The sequence below is a fragment of the Juglans regia genome, chromosome 11, assembly GCF_001411555.2.
Source record: "Juglans regia cultivar Chandler chromosome 11, Walnut 2.0, whole genome shotgun sequence".
In the NCBI taxonomy this organism is placed as follows: Eukaryota; Viridiplantae; Streptophyta; class Magnoliopsida; order Fagales; family Juglandaceae; genus Juglans; species Juglans regia.
In genome coordinates this window covers 14,516,213-14,539,032 of record NC_049911.1, presented here as the reverse complement: position 1 = coordinate 14,539,032, position 22,820 = coordinate 14,516,213, and the positions used below count along the sequence as shown (strand labels likewise).

Sequence of the window (22,820 nt, the reverse complement as noted above, 5' to 3'; positions counted from 1 at the left end):
GATAAAGGGGAAGGTAGGCTATAAATTCTGCACTTCAAGGGGATTAAGACAGGGTGACCCATTGTCACCCAGTCTTTTCATTCTTTGTGATGAAGGGCTTAGTTCCTTGTTAAATACCTATGAGAAGCAAAAAATTACAAAATGTGTGCAAGTGATTTGAGGGGGAACAAGTATCAATCATCTTCTTTTTGCAAATGATTGCATATTGTACGGAAGAGCTAAGATAGAAGAGTGGAACAGGCTTCAAGAGCTGCTGAAAAAGTATGAAAGGGATTCAGGTCAGTTTCTTAATAAGGAAAAGACCTCTGTATTTTTCAATTGCAATACTAAGGTTGAGGACAAGAGGAGGATCATGGAAGGTGGAGATTCAATTGCATGTGGAAGCTATGAGAAATACTTAGGTCTTCCTGCTATTTTATGAAGATCCAAGTATAAGACTTTCATAGTTTTAAAAGATAGAGTGTGGCAGAAGATCACCAGTTGGAAGAACAATTTTTTATCATAAGCTGGCAAAGAAGTGTTGATAAAGGCAGTTTTACAGGGTATTCCTACATACACCATGAGTGTATTCAAGCTTCCCAAAAAACTATGTAATGACATAAATGGTATGTTTTCAAAATTTTGGTGGGGCAAGCAGCAGAAAGAAGGGAGAATACAGTGGAGAAAATGGGAGAAGATGGGAATGCAAAAAGGGAATGGAGGATTGGGGTTTAGGGACTTGGAGAGCTTTAACCTAGCACTCTTAGCAAAACAAGGGTGGGGGTTTATCAAGAATCCTAAATCCTTAGCAGCTGTGGTTTTCAAAGAAAAGTACTTTAGGCATTCTAGTCTAATGGAGGTAAAGCTTAGCTCACAACCATCATTAGTATGGAAGAGTATATGGTCAGCTAGAGAGCTATGGAAAGAGGGTTTAAGGTGGAGAGTGGAAGATGGAAACAAGATTTAAATCTGGGGTTCCAAATGGCTGCCAACTCCAACATCCTTACTTGTCTTTATCTTGAGGGAAGATTCCAAGGTGGAAGAGCTTATTGTAAAGCATAAAGGGAAATGGGATGAGGAAAGGATTAGAGCTATTTTTTCAAGTGAAGAGGCTGAACAGATTCTAAGTATACCTTTGAGTAGAGATAATGCACAAGATAGGATTATTTGGGGTCCATCAAAGAAAGATGTGTTCACTATAAGTAGTGCTTATTATCTGCAACTTGAAAGATTAAAAAACAGCAGAGGTGTATGTTCAGAGGAGGAGAAGGAAGATAAAAGATAGAGAAATATTTGGGAACTTGAAGTGCCAGGTGTGGTAAAGCTTTTCATGTGGAAGGCTGGAAATGACTTGCTGCCTGCAAAAAATAACATGTTCAAGAGAAAAATTATTGAAGATCAAAGTTGCCCAATCTGTCCTTCAGAAGAGGAGCTAGTTATGCATGTTCTTTGGGAATGCTCAACATCTAATGATATCTGGGCAGATGTTCAAAGTATTTTCCAGAAATGGAGTAGTACAGAAGCTGACTTCATGCATTTATGGGAGAAGCTTATGGAAAGATTGAACAAGAACCAGCTTGAGGAGATGGCAGTGCTATTTAAAAAAGTTTGGCTAAGAAGGAATGAACTTGTGTTTGAAAAGAGACTCACTTGCCCAAGCAGTTTATTAAAAACAGTAAAGGAAGTTCTTGAAGAGTTCCAGCATTTTCAGAGAATACAGAGAAAGGATGGTCAGTTACCAATGTTGTTATTAACAGGCAGACATGGGAAAAACCAAAGGCTAGTTTTGTAAAGGTTAACTGGGATGCTTCCCTAGATACCAAGAGGGAAAGAATGGGAGTGGGGATCATGATCAAAGACGAGGAGGGAGAAGCTTTGGTTGATGTCTGTGATCAAAGGCATAATGTGCATAATCCAATAGTAGCAGAATGTTATGCACTCTAGAAGGCCCTGGAGTTGTGTAGTGTTCTTAATATACAGAAAGCAATTTTCGAAGGGGATGCTAAGGCTGTTGTAATGGTAGTCAAAAGTGATGAGGTGATTTGTCTTTTTATGGTTCTTTAGTTGAAGATATCATAATTGTATTAAAAAAAAAGATCAATTTGAAATTTACAGTTTGCATATAGAGATAAGAATATAGTGGCTCATACTTTAGTTAAGGAAGCTTTAAGATTTGAAGGAAAAAATGTCTGGATAGAAGAAGTTCCTGATTTCATTGTAAATTGTCTGGAAAAAGACAAACTTTGTATTGTTTGAAGCTCGATAATGAAATACAAAGGTTTTATTTTTAGAGAAAAAAAAAAAGGATAGTTAATTGTTAGTTTTTTTTTCAAAAAACAAGGGGGAGAAGAAATTATTATTAATGCATGAATGGCTAATTAGTTAAGACACTTGAGATTCTGAAAAAAGAATACTTTTATTTTTCCAAATAGTACTTACATTATGCACGAGAAAATCTAGAAGAAATATACATTATTTTTCTTTGTGGTACATATATAGTCGATCATGTTAAATCTTATGTGAAACTGCAAGACAGAACACGAGTGGAATTTGGTTTATAAATGCCTGAAATTGTGGATTTGTGATCCACTTTATAAACTTCTCTTTCTCTCTCAACTTTGCCCGTTTACATAGTTAAGACTTAGGTCTCATTTGGATACAGAAATAGTTTTATTTCATCTCATCTCATCATTATAATTTTTTAAAATTTTCACACAAAATATAATAAATAATATAACTTTTTCAAATTCTAAAATAATATTAATATTAAAAAATAATATTCTAACAATATTTTATTCAACTTTCAACTTTCATTTAAAACCATCTCATCTCACTATATAAAACAAGGCAAATTTTATACAAATTATATCATTTAATACTGATTGTAACTTTGTGTTCATGAATTATTCATTTAATATACAAATCGAGTGCTGTTGGCCTTGACACACAAAGTTTTCTTAATGAAAGTTTTCTTAAGGAATGTCGGAAGAATCTAAGGTCGGAGAGGTGTTTACGTTTGGTCAAATATATAATACGAGATTCAAAGTATGTATGTGGAGTGGTCGTACATCATTGATGCTACCCATCACAAAAGAAAATTGCAAAGGAAACAGAATTGAGAAGGAGACCGATTCATGTCCCTTTTTTCTAACCCAAATAATTAATTATCGCTAATATTCTTTTCATTTCTTGTATATAATAATCCATCTTATGGATTCATTCTCCATAGATGCTACGGAAAGACGTTAACACAAAAAATAAAAAATAAAATTAAACTGACATTAGCAATTCATGAATTTGACATCTCTTATCGCATAGATGGATTTGTATATCTTAAAGTTAATTAAATGAATCTGTAATTAGAGATGATAAATTTAATATAAAAATCATGTTGAAGGGTATAAAAATAGCAGACCTAGATATACTTGGTTTAGCCCATCAAAAGACCACCTTAAGGAGGCAAGTAGGAAAATGAAGGAAGTGGATAAGACAAAGATAAAGTAGGGTGCCAAAGAAAAATGAGAAAATAGAGGAAAGTAAGTAAGACACGTAAGAGGAGAGACATAAAGTTGTCATTCCTCATCACTCTCAATGGTCATAATAAAAAGGATCAGATCCGATGAAAAGGAGGAGGACGACAAGAACATAGAGATCATTTTCAACCTCATAATGAGAGCTCTAGAAAAAGGCTATTTTTCTCCATGCTAAAGAGGTCGCTAAAGAGATATCCAATCTCTATTGTATAGTGAGAAATGAGAAATTATGAGATTGTAAAATATTCATATTATATTAGATTTGTCTTCTAACGATCTGTAAAAATAAGTCATGTGCCGAACTATATAAATCTGACCATCTCTATTTACATTTTCAGAATTGTTTTGCTATTTACTATTATGAATATAGGTATGGTCACCGAATCGACGTCTCAAACCACCATCATGAACTTTTGACCGCTTCATCGAGACTGAACCATTTTTATAGATCGGAAGTGACTCTTCTCCAGTTCTGTGGTACGGTTTTTGCATTAACAGATGCTGTCGGTCTATAAATACTTAGGAAGGAAGTAAGAAGTTTTTTGATTATCGGATCTTGAACTTTAGGCTGTTTCCAAAATTTGATAAGCTTAAAAAAAGAAACTAAATACAAGTAGGTGAGGAAATTGGATTTTGCGGTGGTTACAAGACAATGGTCCTATGAAAACTACACGTAACTAACATTAACTGCATTAAATGCCCAAAGCCAATCATAGGATGTGACTTCTGCATAAAAATAAAATCTCTTAAAAATAAAATCTGAGAGAAGGATTTGTTAATGATGATGTGATATTTTAAGAGACGTTTGGATTCGAAAATAATTTGAGATGAGTTAAGATGAATTGAGATTAATTGTGAATAGTAATGAAATGAGTTGTGAATAGTAGTGAGATTTGTGAGTTAAAGTTGTTGAATAGTAGTGAGATAAGTTGAGATGAGCTGAGATGATCTGCAAATCTAAACGTCTCCTTAGTCTTCATATTGGCCGGCTTGGAGGCTGACAATGAGTGCACAACCACTCACCTTATACACGCATCTGTCCATAATCCATGCAACTCTTTTTATGTCAAGAGTAATCTTTTGTCTTTGTAGTGCTCCTCGTTTATGTAGATCAAAGAATAAAAAAGTGAAGGAATTGCTTTATAAGATGGCCCCTTTTAGTTGGGCTAAGCAATGAATGCCCTAAACTTGTCACTTCAGTTTTGGACTCAAGTTTTAGCTATGAATCGTCCAACTTGGAATATTATTATTGAGTTTTAAAAAATAAGAGAAAAAAAAAGTTAAATAAAAATTTTATAAAATTAAAATTTTATTTAAATATTATTTTTTAATATAATTTTTATTTTAAAATTTAAAAAATTTGTATTGTAAATTTGTTATGCTTTGTTTGTAAGTTAGGAAAAGTTATAATGATTATGTAGTGTAATGAATGAAAATTTTGCAAATTTTAAAATCGAAAAGTGTTGTATTTAAGTGATGCTTGAAAAAGAAATACTCGAGAATATTTGAAAATACCTGAGAATATTTATATTTCCAAACAAGGTCTAAATATACATCTCGGTGAAGTGTAAAAATATTTAAGTTTTATTAAATGAAAAATATTATATAATTATGTTAAGAGTGTCTTTAGCATGTGAATGGTAGTGATAGTTCAATTAAGTAAAATGCAAAATAAAATAAAATGATAAGGTGGCTCAATTTAATCCAAAATAGGCAGTAGATTTTATAGTATTACTACCATACATAATCAAGTATAAAAGTAAGTTGGATACTAATATTGAAATAAGCCTACTATAATAAATTAATAATACAAAATACTAATTTACTAAAGTATAATAACATGTAATTAGACACTATAGTATACGTCTTGTACAGAAATAAAGTAGATACTAGTATAGAAATAACTAATAAGTCTAGTATAATAAATTAATAACACATAATATTAATATACTAAAGTATAATAACATGTAATTAGATACTAGAAATAAGTCTAGTGTAGAAATAAGTTAGACACTAGTATAATATAATAACATGTATATTATAGTATAATAACATGTAATTAGGCACTATAATATAAATCTAGTATAGAAATAAGTTAGACACTAGTATAAAAATAAGTCTAATATAATAAATTAATAACACAAACTACTATAGTATAATAACATGTAATTAGACACTAGAAATAATATTTACTACTACAATATGATAAAATATAGTTAGACACTATCGTATAAATCTAGTATAAAAATAAGTTAAATAATTAGTATAGAAGTGAATTAGCAGTGAATGATTTAATTTTAGATTAAAAATTTTGAAAAAACTAAAATTTGAAAGCCCACAAATTTTTTTTTTAATGGGCTAAATATAAAACTAAAAAAAGCTCAAAAAAGTCCAAATTCAACCCTGCTCCAAATCGGAATCGAAGTTAGAGTTCAGATCCAAACTCCGACATAGTCGTCGGTGCTCACCCCAAGAGAAGCGACCATGAGTTTTGGATATAGAGTACCAAAGTAATTAAGACCATTAAAAGTATAACTTATAGGCTCTTTTCACTTATTCTAAAATTTCATAAATTCATTCCTAATAGATATGTAACTTAATTCTTCCCTACCGCGCTTTCTAAATGCAGTGCCATTAGCTATATCGGAATCGGTTCTTTGGTTTTCAGTTTAATTTTTCCCGGAATCTACGATTTGTGCTGTTGCCTCTGGAAAGAATAAATAATGAAACTTCACAGCATAGTTGTCATACCAAAAAGACTCGACAATAAAAAGTACTACTACGGACACCTTAGTTGACAGCTAAAACAAAGTTATGGGCGCTAATCTGCATTTCCGATAGTTTATTGTCGATCTATAAGGTTGTGAAGGGCAAAGAAACATACATACTTGAGCAGTCCCATCATGTTCTACACTTCAATACTACCAAAAAGCCATAATATACAGCGCTCCATAAGACAGGACCATAAAATACTTGTCAATTGGTGATAATTGGAGAGTGCAAAGCATTAGTTTTCATAGTTTGGGTTGTCAAGTGTATCTTCACTGTGAATCATAACTTAATAGCATTCAACACAACATGAACTTGCATCAAGGAGGATGGATTCTGACACAACACTTAACCAATGTCTTGCACAATTTTTCAACTTCCCTTGCCCCTCTTTGTCCCCCCATATCTATTTTCAGATTGCTCATGAATTGGCAATTAAAAACAAATGCTTTGATGAGAAACAAGCACACTCACGATTTGCTCGCAAATAGTTCACAGGTTAATATATTATCCATGGATGTGGCAGAACTCCCAGCACCCAAGACAGGAACAAGATTAAAGATGGGCTCTTCCCCAATTATAACTCTCTGATCCATTTCAGCTAACTCATTGAATGCATTGTTTAACATGAGGGACAGTACCTCCACAGGGAGGCCAAGGCTTGTTGGGAAGTAGAACCTCAAATTCTGCAAAAGAAAATACACCAGGTCAACAAGATCTACTTTAACAACAATATTACAACTAATAACACAGTAACCATGAATAAAGCAGATATACCCATGGAAAACAAAAAGCCTCCGATGACCATCAACTAAAAAATAAAACCTAGAACTACATGTAACCAAGGATGATGCATGCTACAGGACAGCCATTTCATGATAGAATCCCACAAAGTTGATGGGCCTATTGTTTTTCTCTGCTTGAATTGAGGGGAATACGAGGGATTAGAAATTAACCATCCAATAGCACCAAAGCCACTTAAGTAATCCAGAACCAAAGCTTAAAAATGATCAGCTTACCTCTACTATCACTAGTGCAATTGGCTAAAACACCTCTTCAGGCCCGATCGAGAAGTAACATATTACCTTATAATTGTTTGTATGCAACACTTCAAATTAGAATGGTGAACTTTAATCTTTTACGCTTTCTGGGAAAACTTTGGAATACGAACCTAGTCTAACCCATCCCATCATTTTACAACCAAACCCGAGTTTCAGGGGACTAGAGATTTCCGTTTACTTGGCTTTGGCATATTGTTCAAGCTTTAACATGGAAATGTCAAAATCAGCGCCCACATACTCAACACTGATAAACACCAATACTTTCAAATGATGTTTGAAGGAACCCCTAAAACATACAATTGTTATACCACTAATAACAGTAGTGTATTACGGTATCACGTAACTAGAAGACATGCATGATTATTTAGTTGAACCCCTAAAGCATGCAATTGTGATATCACTAAAACCTGTGTGAAATGGTATCACGTAACTAGAATACATGTATGATTATTTAGTTCAAGAAAAATTGTTAAAAAAAGGCATATAAAATTTTATCTTCATATTTTACTTTTTGTTGTTGTATAAGCTCATTACTATATTTACTTGGATATTGCAACTTTCAATAAATTTATTTAAGATAATACACTCTCCACATCTTTTACATTTGAAAAAATTTGTAACTCCAGATTTATTTTCCAAATAATCCATACACCAAGAGTTCAATATCCTGATTCTAGGAGGTTGCTAACCATACATATGCCTTAATTAAGGTAACCAGACGCTTTTTAATTAAGAGAAAAGAGATAGATAACAGAGGTATAATTTTCTTACTTGGATATTAAACCCATTGCTTGCACATCTCCCATGGATTTCATTTTACTAAATATGGCATGACTGAAGATCAGGTTAAGATAAATACAGGCCCCTGTATTGCATGGGAATTCTATACCAAGACAGACTTTTCAATATCTATATCTGAAAAGCAGTACTCGAATACATAATGAGATTTGGATCACATCCCTCACGGCATAAGATTGAAAGATCTAAACGGTCCTCTCCGGAGTGGGAACAGACGTGGCCAAAACATATAAAGATCGGCAAAGTGAACTAATTCAATTTTTAAAAGGAAAAAAATCTAGTGATGCTATATTTAACCTGGGAAAAATGGGGGTAACACAGCATACGAGAGCATTGTTTTTATCAATTAAGAACAAGTGTACAATAAATCCAAGGTCCAAATGTCAGAAATATAAAGTGAAAAATTGCAAAAACAAGTTAAAGAAAATGTATACATAGGAATGCATGAATTTGGAGTAATAAGAATAACTTGACTGACACCTGTAATTTATGTAAGGCACTTATCAAAACATCAATTTAAGTAAAGCAGTTACGGGGATCTTAGGGATTCTGACATTCTGTAATCATTTTTGACAAAGAAAGGAAAAGCCTGAACAAAAGATTGAGGCCTTAATCAAGAAGAGTTTCATGAACTACAACTGTATTTATCATAACTCAAAGGTAATCAGGGTCTGAATGCCAAAATAACCAAAGAATAAAAAAGAGAAAAAAAAAAGGATCAACCTAAACAGGAAAGATTCGTGTTTCAGAACAAAACTGACCTTTGTGTCTTCCCAAGAGAAATTGGTCTGCATATAAAGTTTATCAAGAAGATAAATGCAAAATCTTGATACACTTTCCATTTGCCTCCCTTGGACTGAAAGTGGATAATCTCCATTGTCCTTACCACCACCTAGAGAATCGGAGCATATCTTCTCAACAAGTTCACTTGTGAAGCACAAAATAACTGCACAAATCTTTCCATGAACAACACATTTCTGGAAGCAAGAATCATGCCAATCTGCATGCTGAAAACCCCAATAACTAGGCATCCTTACACTAGAAAGGTCTTGCATGGTTCCAATTGCCATATCCATATCCTCCGGAGCATAAAGAATGGGTTTTAATTCTACAAGTGCCCTGCAAGAGTAACAATAGAAAGAGGTGAGTGGAATTGAACTGATTCGAATGCCGTCTGCAATATTCAGGACAGCCCTACTACAGGCGTTCAGCACAAAACAAGAAAGCAAAGAAATATGCCTCCTCCATATATATATATATATATATATATCATAATCTTGAATGCATATCTACATGCCAGCATGACAAGCTACCCTTCCTCCTAATCTGATATGCAAAGAGAAACATCTCTTTATGGCTTCCACTTATCAATCCTGGCCTGCAAAAGTGACCGACCAGGCCATACTGATGAATTAGCAGGTTTGCTGTAAGCCCACATCTGTGTAGACAAAACACTTGCAGCACAAACCCATTTAACTGATTGGTTCCAGTATCATAGGCGACCAAAAAGGTGTGCTTTAAAGCAATTATTCGCTACGATTGATGAAGGTTACAAGTCACAAGGGCAAATGCACATCCACTGGTAAACATTCAAAATAGGGACTCCATTATTTGGCACAAGGGGAACCTTATCAGGAGGGAAAATGCATTAAACAGCAAGAGTAGGCTTCAGCCAAATAGACAAAATGGCTATAAGGTAATCAATACTGAAATAATTTTCATGTTGCCGGATAATTAGTAGAATAAATTAGTCATATAAACTCGTTTATTCATAAGGAAGTTACACTTACCACCTCCAAACTAACACTCATTCCAATGTTCAGTACTCAGCACCCTAAAACTTTCATTTTGTTTCACCTTGCACCCCATGTCAGTTGAAATTTACCAAACACTGAACATGGGAAGCACACAGAAAAAAGAGACAGTTCTGGACCATAATTGACTGAGCTGCCCAAACGTGGAGTTATTATCAGTTTTTTGTTCTTTACACACAAAAAGGTACTTTTGTCATTTCAAGTTGAACAATGGGATTTGCGCTTCTTATGTTAAATGTTCCATCTATTCAATGGAAACTGACTTAGGGTGCAAAGTGATAGGAAATGAAATTCCTTCTTATAGATAAGACAACTTTAATTAATGATTAAGAAACAAAGGCATTATTGAAGTATACATGGAGAATGCATCAAATATACCTAATTAAGAGAGAAAAAGAGATCAAGAAAGTCATGCATCAATTTGATGTGTAAGTGAAGTGACCTGACAGATTTTTATTGGCCGACACGTGTCATATATGCCACATGGACTACTGTACCATTAAAAAAGTTAACAGATGTTAAACGAAAAGAACTTAATTGCTAGTTGCTTAAACCCAAGTATTTTTGTTGCAAAAGTTAAAAACTGTGGTCTTAATTTGTAAAAACATGAAAAGCAAGATGCTGATTTTACATTTTACATGAAAGTTAAACTATAGAGATACAGGTGAACTACCATCCAATAGTGAAGTGAATTGAAAAGGAAAGCTTTGACATCAACCATGGTCCTTGTCCTATCTTCAAATATTATGTACTTATGCACCACACTTGACAGGTGAGATCATTTTCCACAAGGTCTTGCTATTAGGGCTGAGAACCAGGTCTCCACAACCCAACCCACCCAGCCTATCCACCCGCATCGTATGGGTCTAGGAGGGAAAATCCACCCGTTGACCAGAACAGACGAGCATGATGTTAATTTATTTCAAAGAAATGAGCGTGGCATGGTTTGATTTTTACCCACCTATAATCATCCACCCCCCAAACTACCCATAATCAATTAGTATTAAAATATTCCATATAAAAGCAAAAAACCCTAACCATAACCCTACATTCATTTCTTTCTCCCCTCTGATTCTCCAGCCACTGCTGCTTCTTTTTTTCCTTCTCTTCCTCTACTGCTTCTCCTCCTTTTCAGTCCGATGATCTTTGTTTCTATTTCTCTTTGTCCTCTTTGGTCGTCTCTTCTTCTTCTTCTTCTTCTTTTCTTCCTCTTCCTCTTCTACTTTTCTTTGTCATCTTTGGTTGTCTTTGCTTCTCTTCTTCTCCTTCTTCTTCTTCAGTCCGATGATCTTTGTTTCTACTTCTCTTTGTCCTCTTTGTCCTTTTGGGTTTTGAGTTTTGGTTTTCGGCTTTGATTTCCTAATCTAATGCAGGCAAACATATAGGGGGTGGGGTTGGGGATAGGAATGAAAGTACACCCCTGCTTGGAGATGGGGGCATATATAATTTTCTTTAATCAGTAAACAAGATTTTATTGATCATAAGAACAGACAAGAGCCCAAGTATGCGGGACATATACAAACGCAATGCCTAAGCGTGCTAGTTTAGTGATACAAGGAAGTCATGAAATGTCGTGCCATGAAAATCAATTATAATCGACCAATGGAGTAAAGAATTGAAAAATAAATTTCTAAGCTCATCCATTGGCTGCTCTTGATCTTCAGAACTTTCATTTCTTTGCCACCAAATACACCATCATAAACATATTGGAATCATCTTCCACATTGATGCAATCTGAGAGTTGCCCCGAATGCCTCCCCAACAAGCGAGGAGGCCAAATTACCCTTCTCAGCATCACCCAAGCTAATCTCATCCGAGCAAAGACTTCATTCCACAATGTCATGGCAATCTCACAATGGAGTAGTAGATGGTCGACGAACTCTCCGCTCTTTTTTGCACATACAACAGCAATCTATGACTATGATTCGGCATTTCCTTAAGTTGTCTAGAGTGAGGATCTTCCACTAGGAAGCCATCCATACAAAAAGTTCCCTTTAGGGGTGCTTTGTCTTCCAAATACTCTCCATGGGAATGGATTTGTATTGTGTTTTTTGAAATGCAACCATGAACATGTTTTATAAATAAAAAAGCTCATTCCTTATATCATGTTTAAGTATTATTATATGTAAAGCCTATTCATTCATTGCCCTAGTTGTGAACCCTTCTAAAGTACGTAAATGTAAATGAATGAGTTTAATTGCATGAATGATATGAATGTTGTTATTATTATTATTATTATTATTATTATTATTATTATTATTTGTTGTTGTTAAATGAATGAAAGAAAAGAAATGGAAAAGTTATTGCATGACAGAATGACTGATGAATGATAAAGGATGACAGATTATGGTTCCAGAGATTAAGAGTGGATGACAACACCACGAGTAGCTCATTAGCAGTGCACCTAATGAGAACAATCTCTTCCAACGGTTTAACAGGATCTCACTCTAGGTGTACAGGTAGGATCATGATCGTCGAGATTGCTTAACCTAGCACACGGGTAATTGTGTGTGATGACGATGTCGGATATAACAATTATGACAGATATATGATGACAGATGTAATGTTAATGGATGAATGATTGATGGATGTTTATGTTTTAAGTATGGTAATGATGCTTTTAAAAAGTAAGCCTGTAGTAAGTGTTGGACGACTCAATCAGAATGTATTTTAGGGAGTTTGTTGTAAATTTGTGAATATCTGAGGAGAGTTTTTTAGGAGATTTATCTTTTCCTTTAAGGAGTTATTTCTTTCCTTATCTATTTCTTTCCTTATCAATTAGTTATCAATTAGTTATTTTTTTAGCATTTGTTAGAATTATTCCATGAATGGAGTATTTGTTGGAATTTTAATTCTTTGCTTAATACAGTTTTAATTTTGAGTAATGATACACATATAATCATTTTTACAATCTTTTATACAATCATATTTTAAATTGATGATATTTTTGTAAAACGATGTTATTTTTATAAGTTAATTTTATAAAAATATCTCTTATTTAAAGCAGAATTGTGTAAAGAATTACAAAAAAAATTACAAGTATATAACTTTCTTTTAATTTTAGTTAATCTTATCTTATTTAGGAAAGAAAAAAGGACCCAACCTGAGGAGGGTGTTGCAGTGCAGCTTAAAAAGCCGATTCAGTTAGGTTAAGGTGCCTGTCTGATTCCCAAAATAGACCCTGTGGGCCTCTTTTAGGGGGACAAATGGTATCCCCATTATTACAAACTTGCAATTGGAGCATCACATGCATATAAACTAGCTAAGCTGCTTTTAGCAAAGTTAATATTTGACGAAAAAGAAAATCTATTAAACTATAAATAAACCCTTGTAAATCTATTTTCAGTATGAATGAGAAAAGTAAACTTCAGTTTCTCTAGATGGTATCAGAGACGAACCTGGGTATCTCATTCTAGGGTTTTTTTTTTTTTTTTTTATCAAACTCTAATCCTGCCGGCAGCCATAGCCTTTAAACTCTAGGCCTTATTACCGTTTCTCTACTTTGTTCACTTCCATAATCCTTTTCTTTCATCATGTCCGATACATCCAAACCCTCTTCCTTGATTAAGATAAACATTGATCACAAACCTACCCATACCGAGCCTCATTCTGTCCAGATCACAAATATTCGTCTCAATGAAGCCAATTACTTGCAGTGGTCACAATTAGTGCGAATGTATATTCGAGGGAGGGGAAAATTGGATACCTTACTAGTGAAATCAAGATGCCTGCCAAAACAGATGCATCATATTCTACATGGGATGCTGAAAATTCCATGATTATGTCATGGCTCGTGAACTCCATGGATGAAGAGATTAGTGCCAACTACATGTGCTACTCCAACTGCTATGGGGAAGATAGTGTTACGAAATACTTTAATGTCCTTAAGGGGCTTGGATCTGTTCAATGAGTATGAATGGAAGAGCCCTGATGACTGCAACCACAAAACAAAGATGGCAGAAAATGCAAGAATATTTAAATTCTTGGCTGGACTCAATGACAAGTTTGATGAAGTTAAGAGTGAGAATTCTGAGAAGACAGCCTTTGCCTCCAATTGGAGAGGTATTTTCTGAAGTACAACGTGAAGATTGTCATCGGAATGTCATGCTGAAACGGAAGGGAACTGATGGAGCAGTGGAGAACTCGGCTTTGACTGCTACTAATTCCAATAATTTGAATACGGTTGCTGCAGCTAATGCCTCTGCACAGGGGCCATACTCTACTCAAAGGAAGTATGAGGAAAAACCTCAAGTATGGTGTGATTATTGTAATAAGCCACACCACACACGAGAAACTTGCTGGAAATTCCATGGAAAACCAGCAAACTGGAAGAGCAGCAAATCTAGTGGCAGTCACACCAACCCAAAAGCAAATGAAGCAAAGACCAACTTTCTTAATTCAGATCAGGTGGATCATCTCTTTCAACAGCTAAAACTAATCCAATATCTGGTACTTCTACTGGTTCCTTGGCCCAAACAGGTAATATTCCTAGTGCTTATTCGACTTGTTCAACTCCTGTACCATGGATCATCGATTCAGGTGCATCTGACCATATGACTAGTCTCCCTCAATTATTTCATTCTTATTGTCCTTGTTTGAGTAATAAACAAGTAAGCATTGCTGATGGAAGTTTTTCACCAATAGTAGGCATAGGTTCCATTAGAATTTCCGAAAGAATCAATTTAAAATCTGTTCTTCATGTTCCTAAGTTTACTTGAAATCCTGTGTTTGTCAGTAAATTATCCCGTGATTCTAACTGTCGAGTCATATTTTTTTATTCTCATTGTGAATTTCAGGACCAGAGCTCAGGAATGAAAATTGGCAGTGCTAGATGATCAATGGCCTTTATTATTTTGATGATACTATATTCAACAATAAACAAGCTCATGGCCTGAGCTGTAGCTCTAGTTCTATTCCTGTAAATGATCAAATAATGCTTTGGCATCTTAGACTAGGACATCCTAATTTTCCTTATTTAAAATATTTGTTTCCTAGGTTGCTTAAGGATTTGGATTGTAATTCCTTTCATTGTGAAACTTGTGTTTTATCAAAATGTCTTCGAGTTTCCTATAATTTGAAAACATATCGTGCATCGAAACCTTTTTATTTAATTCATAGTGATGTTTGGGGTCCTTTGAAGGTTACTACCGTATCTGGAAAGAAATGGTTTGTAACATTTATAGATGACCACTCTCGCCTTTGCTGAATATACCCAATGAGTGAAAAATCTGATGTTGCAAAATTATTTGAGGATTTTTATCATATGATCGAAAATCAATTTCAAACCAAAATAAGTATTCTTCATACAGATAATGGTACATAATACTTTAACCAATACTTGAGAATTTTTTTGAAAGAAAATGGTATTCAACATCAATCAACTTGTTGGGATACGCCGCAACAAAATAGTATCGCGGAAAGAAAAAACCGTCATTTACTTGAGGTTGCACGGGCTATAATGTTTTCGATGCATATTCCAAAATATTTGTGGGAAGATGCCATTTTAACTGCATATTATCTCATTTGATAGAATGCCTACCCGTGTTTTAAAATTTGCAACACCTTTATCTTGCCTAAAAAATTCATTTCCTGATAATAGGGTAGTCTCAGATCTACCCCTAAAAGTTTTTGGATGCATGGTTTTTGTTCATATACCATCTCACCTTTGGTCTAAGCTTGACCCTCGGGCTGAAAAATGTGTTTTTCTTGGTTATGCTCCAAATAAAAAAGGATACAAATGTTTGAATCCAAAAACAAACAAAATTCATATGAGTATGGATGTTGTTTTTGTTGAAAAACAATCTTATTTTAACCCAACTTATCTTCAGGGGGAGAAAGAGAGTGAAGATCATTTTTGGCAAATTCCAGCCCTTAATACTTTTTTCTTGACATATCTCATCCATTAAATACTCAGGAAACTGAAATTTTAAATAAAGAACACACAGGAAATTCTAATCTTCCTGTACAAAGTATAAGTGAATAACAAACAGTGGGAGAAAAGCTACAGGATGAACCTACTCCATCCGAGCTTCGTGTTTATACTAGAAGAAGGTATCATTACAATAATAAAGATCATCGGCCTACAATTCCAGAGCAAGGTCAATCATCATCTCCAAAACATGGTCATCTGAAATTCCAGCCTACAATTCCTGGTAATCTTTCTTCTCTTATATTTCCTAGTTATAAACCTGCAAACTTTGATGAACCGATAGCCATTAGGAAAAGAATTAGAACTTGTACCACACTTCCTATTGCTAAATTTCTGTCCTATCATAGACTTTCTGATAATCATAGCAGATTTACTTGGGTTTATTTCCTTCGTTCCAAATCTGAGGTTTTTCGTACTTTCACTGCGTTTTTAGCATATGTTGACAATCAATTTTCTGCGACTATTAAGACATTACGCACAGATTCTGGTGGAGAATATTTGTCTAATGAGTTTCAGGCTTTCTTGGCTTCTAAAGGTATTATTCATCAACGTTCATGTCCCGCTACTCCCCAACAGAATGGAGTAGCCGAACGCAAAAATCGCACTCTTCTTGACATGGTACGTACTCTCTTGTTAGAATCCTCTGTTCCATCCACGTTCTGGGTCGAGGCTCTGAAAACTGCTACTCATTTGATTTCTGTTTCTGGTGGAGTCATTGTCGGCAGGGTCTGTCTCGGTTTTGATCATTTCGGCTTCTTCTCCCTCCATCGACGCGATCTGCTTCTGGAGTAGTGATTTTCGGCAGCTTCTGTTTTTAAGGTCTGGGTATCTTTATTTCTTTCGGCGTTTTCGGTTTCAGTTATTTGGATTGGGTGGTTTCGGCATTTGTTTGGTCTGGGTATTATTTTTAGCTTCTATCATCTGTCGGCAGAAGTCCTCTATTGGCTCATTTATTTTTTCTGGATTTTTTTTTGCTTCATCTTTGGTTCCATTTATTTGCAATGGACTCTACACCTATGTGTGTCAAATTTACAGGCAAAAATTATTCTACTTGGGCTTTTCAGTTTGAACTTTTCCTCGAGGGAAAAGACCTTTGGAGCCATATTGATGGCACGGATGTTGCACAAACATCCAATACTGAAACATCCAAAGATGTCATGTCTTCGCCTTCTTGGGATGTGCTTGATGCTCGGATCATGTCTTGGCTTCTTGGTTCAGTGGAGCCACATATTGTCACTAACTTGCGGGCTCATCGCTCCGCTCAATCCATGTGGATTTACTTGAAGAAAGTTTATCATCAAGACAATGATGCTCGTCGCTTTCAGTTGGAACATGCGATTGCCATGTTTCAACATGGTAGTCTTTCCATCCAAGACTACTACTCGGCATTCTTGACTCTTTGGAATGAATATACTGATTTGGTTATAGCGGATGTTCCTGTTGCCGCACTTTCGACTATTCAGAAGCTTCATGCGACTAGCCGGCGTGATCAGTTTCTTATGAAGCTACGCCTGGAATATGAATCTGTTCGCTCTTCTCTACTGAACAGATCTCCGGTTCCTTCTCTGGATATTTGTTTTGGTGAGTTACTTCGCGAGGAACAACGTCTTAGTACTCAAGCTATTCTGGAGCAATCTCATGGTAGTTCCGGTACGGCAACTGTGGCTTATGCTGCCCAAGGACATGGATCACCTATGACTTCTAAAAATTTGCAGTGTTTCTGCTGCAAGGCCTATGGGCATATTGCTGCCAATTGTCCTAAAAAATATTGTTCTTATTGTAAGAAAAAGGGTCATATTATCAAAGAATGTCGTATCCGCCCCCAAAATCGTCAGGCTCACGCATTTCAGACTTCTGTGTCTGTTTCTCCCACAGCGACTTCTGCAGCACATGACTCTTCCTCAGGTGTTTCCTCTGATCTTGCATCTCCTGCAGCAACTTATTGCACTCCTGAAATGGTGCAACAGATGCTAATTTCAGCATTTTCTGCGATGGGGTTTCAAGGTAAAAATTCTACTAAACTCTGGTACGTAGACTCGGGAGCTTCTAATCACATGACAAATACGCCCACTGCTCTGTGTCATGTTCGACCCTATGCTGGTCAATCTGCTATTCAAACTGCCAATGGTAGTTCTTTGCCCATAGCTACTGTCGGAGATGCTTCTTCGACATTTACTGATGTGTTTCTTGCACCTCAACTTTCCCCGAATCTTATTTCTGTTGGTCAATTAGTGAGGCTCTGAAAACTGCTACTCATTTGATTAATCGTTTACCTTCCCAAGTCTTACACATGGAGTCTCCCTATTTCCGCTTGTTTGGTAAGCAACCTAGTTATGATAATCTTCGTACATTTGGTTGTGTATGCTTTGTTCATTTACCTCCTCATGAGCGACATAAATTATCTGCTCAATCTGTTAGATGTGCATTCTTGGGATATAATGTGTCAAAAGGGATTTGTTTGCTATGATCCTACTTTACATCGCACACGCATTTCTAGGAATGTTATTTTCTTTGAAAATCAACATTTCTTTCCTATGTCATCTGTGCCCTCTTCTTCCACTGTGGTCCTCCCCTCCTTTGAGCAACAATTCTCAAATCTTCCTCCAGTCCGCTCTCGCTTTAAACCAGGTATTGTGTATACGAGACGCTCCCGCCCACAGTCTCTTCCCGTGGCTCACCCGATATCTGATCCTAACATGCTCCAGAACCAGTCAGTTGCAGCACCTCCAGAGCCCTTGGTACGACGCTCTCCTCGAGTGTCTGTACCTCCGGATAGGTATGGTTTTCCTTCTGGGTCTTCTATTTCAGCTCTTACTATTGCATTATCCAATTTTGATATTCCCACATGCTACTCACAAGCTGCCAAGCATGACTGTTGGCAACAAGCTATGCAGGAAGAAATTGCAGCTCTAGAGGCCAATCATACCTGGGACATTGAGCCATGCCCTCCAACAATTGCTCCTCTGGGTTGCAAATGGGTTTACTCAGTCAAGGTTCGATCTGATGGAAGTTTGGATCGTTACAAAGCTCGACTTGTTGCTCTTGGGAATAATCAGGAATATGGTCTCAATTATGAAGAGACCTTTGCTCCTGTGGCTAAGATGACTACTGTTCGTACGATTCTAGCTCTTGCTGCTTTTAATGATTGGCCACTACATCAGATGGATGTCAAGAATGCTTTTCTTCACGGGATCTTAAAGAGTGTATTTATATGAAACCACCACCAGGACTGATTTCTCCTTCGACTTCGCATGTGTGTAAGCTTCGTCGCTCCCTTTATGGTCTCAAACAAGCTCCAAGGGCCTGGTTTGATAAATTTCGAACCGCTTTATTACAATTCTCATTCAAGCAGAGCAAGTATGACACTTCATTGTTTCTTCGGAAATCAGATGTGGGTATTGTTGTTCTTTTGGTTTATGTTGACGATATTGTGATTACTGGTTCCGATTCTATTTTACTTGGTCAGCTCAAGACTCATCTCTCTGAGTCATTTCATATGAAAGACCTTGGGTCTCTCACATATTTTCTTGGTCTCGAGGTGTATCGTAGTTCATCTGGTATTTCACTCAATCAACATAAGTATGCTAGTGACCTGGTGGCTACAGCTAGCCTACAGGAGGCCACTTCTGTTGATACTCTCATGGAATTGAATGTTAAGCTTCGCAAAGAGGAGGGTGATTTACTTGAGGATCCCAGTTTATACCGGAAGTTGGTAGGTAGTCTTGTCTATCTCACCATTACTAGACCGGACATTTCCTTTGCAGTACAACAAGTCAGCCAGTTTCTTCAAACCCCTCGTCATCTTCATTTGGCTGCTGTCCGTAGGATCATACGCTATGTTCAGGGCACCTCTGCCCGTGGCTTATTCTTTCCTGCAGGCAATTCTCATCGCCTTATTGCTTATAGCGATGCTAATTGGGCCGGCTATGCTGATACACGTCGATCTATTACTGGTTGGTGTGTGTTTTTAGGTAATGCATTGATCTCCTGGAAGAGTAAGAAGCAAGACAGAGTCTCTAAATCATCTACAGAATCTGAGTATCGGGCAATGTCTCTTGCTTGTTCCGAAATTATTTGGCTTCGAGGTTTGCTTGCTGAGCTAGATTTTTCTGAGACCGATCCTACACCACTACATGCTGATAATACGAGTGCTATTCAAATCACAGCCAATCCTGTCTATCATGAGCGCAAGAAACATATTGAAGTCGACTGTCACTCTATCCGTGAAGCATTTGAAGCTCGTGTTATCACTCTCCCACATGTTCCCACTGAACTACAAATTGTTGATATCTTCACCAAAGCTCTCACTCGCCATCGACACTGTTTCTTAAGTGGCAAATTGATGCTTGTTGATCAACCCGCATCAATTTGAGGGGGGCTGTCAATGGAAAGCTTTGCTGTCCATCATCAATATAGTTTCCTTCTATTCTTCTTTCCTTATCTCATCTTTACTTCCGTTACTTAGGCTTGTACAGAATATATAGTTTCCTTATAAGGCTAAGAACGCTAGAATCACTCGATAATTAGTTTCTTCCCATGTATAGTTCTCTTGTAAAGTTTACGCTAGAATCACTCGATAATTAGTTTCTTCCCATGTATAGTTCTCTTGTAAAGTTTCTATATAATATACAGATCACTCAAAGGCCAATTGATTCGGCCATTCAAACAGAACTCTAACCTATTTTGACAGTCTTTACATCCAATATTTCTCACCTATTTGTTCCAGGGAACATTCTTGAAGAACTAGATCATCCAGATAGGAAATTAGCAGTTCTTGAAGAGATGAATGCACTCCGAAAGAATGGGACTTGGGAGATTGTTGATTTACCTAAGGAGAAGAAGTGTGTAGGATGTAAGTGGGTGTTTATGGCTGATGGCAATGTAGAAAGATACAAGGCGAGACTTGTAGCCAAGGGATTCACACAAACCTATGGAATTGACTACCAAGAAAATTTTGCTCCCGTGGCAAAGATAAACCTAATCCGAGTGTTACTGTCTTTGGCTGTACATTTTAATTGGTCCTTACACCAGTTAGATGTAAAGAATGCATTCTTAAATGGAGATCTAGAGGAGGAATTTTTTATAGAGTTACCACCAGGTTTTGAAGGTAAACCTAGATAGAGAAAAAGTGTGCAAATTGAAAAAGTCATTGTATGGACTAAGCAATCCCCTAGAGCTTGGTTTGAACGCTTTGGGAGGGCTCTAAAGAGTCATGGTTACATTCTTTTTTTTTTATACGTAAGAGTCATGGTTACATTCAAGGTCAAGCTAATCACAATATATTCTACAAGCACTTAGGTGAAGGGAAAGAAGTTGTTTTAATTGTCTATGTTGATGACATTATTTTGACAGGAAATGACAGCAGTGAAATTGAAAGATTAAAGAAGGTGCTTGCTAATGACTTTGAGATCAAAGACTTGGGCGGCTTGAAGTATTTTCTTGGTATGGAATTTGCAAGGTCTAAGAGAGATATTTTTGTTTCACAAAGGAAATATATACTTGACTTGCTTGGGAAAACAGGTTTATTAGGGTGTAAGGCTGCAGAGACAAAGGAAATTCATCGCCTATGCTGAGACTCAATTTTCTTCCATAATCAAAATTCTAAGGTCTGATTCCGGTGGCAAATATATGTCTCGTGAGTTTCATGATTTTCTCCAACAAAAAGGCATTGTTTCTCAGCGGTTTTGTCCTTATACACCTCAACAAAATGGTGTCATTGAACGTAAAAATAGACATTTGTTGGATGTTGTTCGTACTTTATTGCTCCACTCATCTATTCCACCTAAATTTTGGGTTGAAGCATTATCTACAGCAGTTTATTTAATTAATAGATTGTCGTCCAATGTCTTGAATTTTGAAACTCCTTACTTTCGTCTTTATCATCAGGATCCTCGTTATCTTGATATGCATACTTTTGGTTGTGTTTGTTTTGTTCATTTGTCATCCCATGAACGTCATAAGTTATCTGCTCAATCTATTAAGTGCGTTTTTATGGGTTATAGTGTTTCACACAAAGGGTATGTTTGCTATGATCCATGCACTCACAAATTTCGCATTTCCCGTCATGTTGTCTTCTTTGAAAATCAATCGTTCTTTTCTTCTCATGTTGAGTCTTCGCCTATTATGCATGTTTTGCCGCATTTTGATGACTTGAATCCTTCTCCTGACCAATTCAAACCTGGACTTGTATATGAACAACGACGACCCACTTTGCCGCTTCCTGAGCCTGATCCGTCATATGAGCCTGCTCAGACTGTATCTTCTACTGGTGATTCGGACAACCCCACAGTTCCTTGACGTTCGACCAGAGTGTCTCGTCCACCGGATCGGTATGGTTTCTCACATACCTCTCTTCATGTTACTTTGTCTTCCATTCCCATTCCGTCAGGTTATTCCAAGCCGGCTAAACATAACTTTTGGTGTGAGGCAATGGCCGAAGAGCTTCGGGCTCTTCAAGATAATCATACATGGGATGTTGTCCCTTGTCCTCCTAAGGTTAAAGTCATTGGTTGCAAATGGGTTTATTCTATGAAGCTGCATTCTGACGTGACTCTGGATCAATATAAGTCACGGTTGGTTGCACTTGGCAATAGGCAAGAGTATGAGGTGGACTATGAGGAGACTTTTGCTCCGGTTGCCAAGACAACTACGGTGAGGACTGTCCTTTCTGTTGTTGCATACCAAGGTTGGCCTCTTTATCAAATGGATGTCAAAAATGCATTTATTCATGGTAATCTCAAAGAAGAGATATACATGACCATTCCACCCGGTTTGCCATCCTCTTCTTCCTTGGATGGCTGTAAGTTGAGACGCTCCTTATATGAGCTGAAACAAGCTCCCCAAGCATGATTTGATAAATTCCGATCCACCTTGCTTCAGTTTTCTTTTTTATGTTGATGATATTGTTATTACTGGGACGGATTCCACCTTGATCACC

General features: G+C 36.4%; 1 protein-coding gene across 3 annotated transcripts in view; it reads right to left on the bottom strand.

Moving 5' to 3' along the window:
* Positions 1-6,471: 6,471 nt before the first annotated feature.
* The window catches only part of LOC108991516 (diphthine--ammonia ligase), a 49,535-nt gene continuing 33,186 nt past the window's right edge, over positions 6,472-22,820 (bottom strand). For all 3 annotated transcript variants that reach the window (XM_035695694.1, XM_035695695.1, XM_035695696.1), the window contains 2 exons: positions 8,902-9,259; positions 6,472-6,967 (listed from right to left, as the gene is read on the bottom strand). In XM_035695694.1, the coding sequence (XP_035551587.1) occupies positions 6,752-6,967; positions 8,902-9,259 (574 nt within the window). In that variant the 3' untranslated portion in view covers positions 6,472-6,751. The remainder of the gene's footprint in view (positions 6,968-8,901; positions 9,260-22,820) is intronic.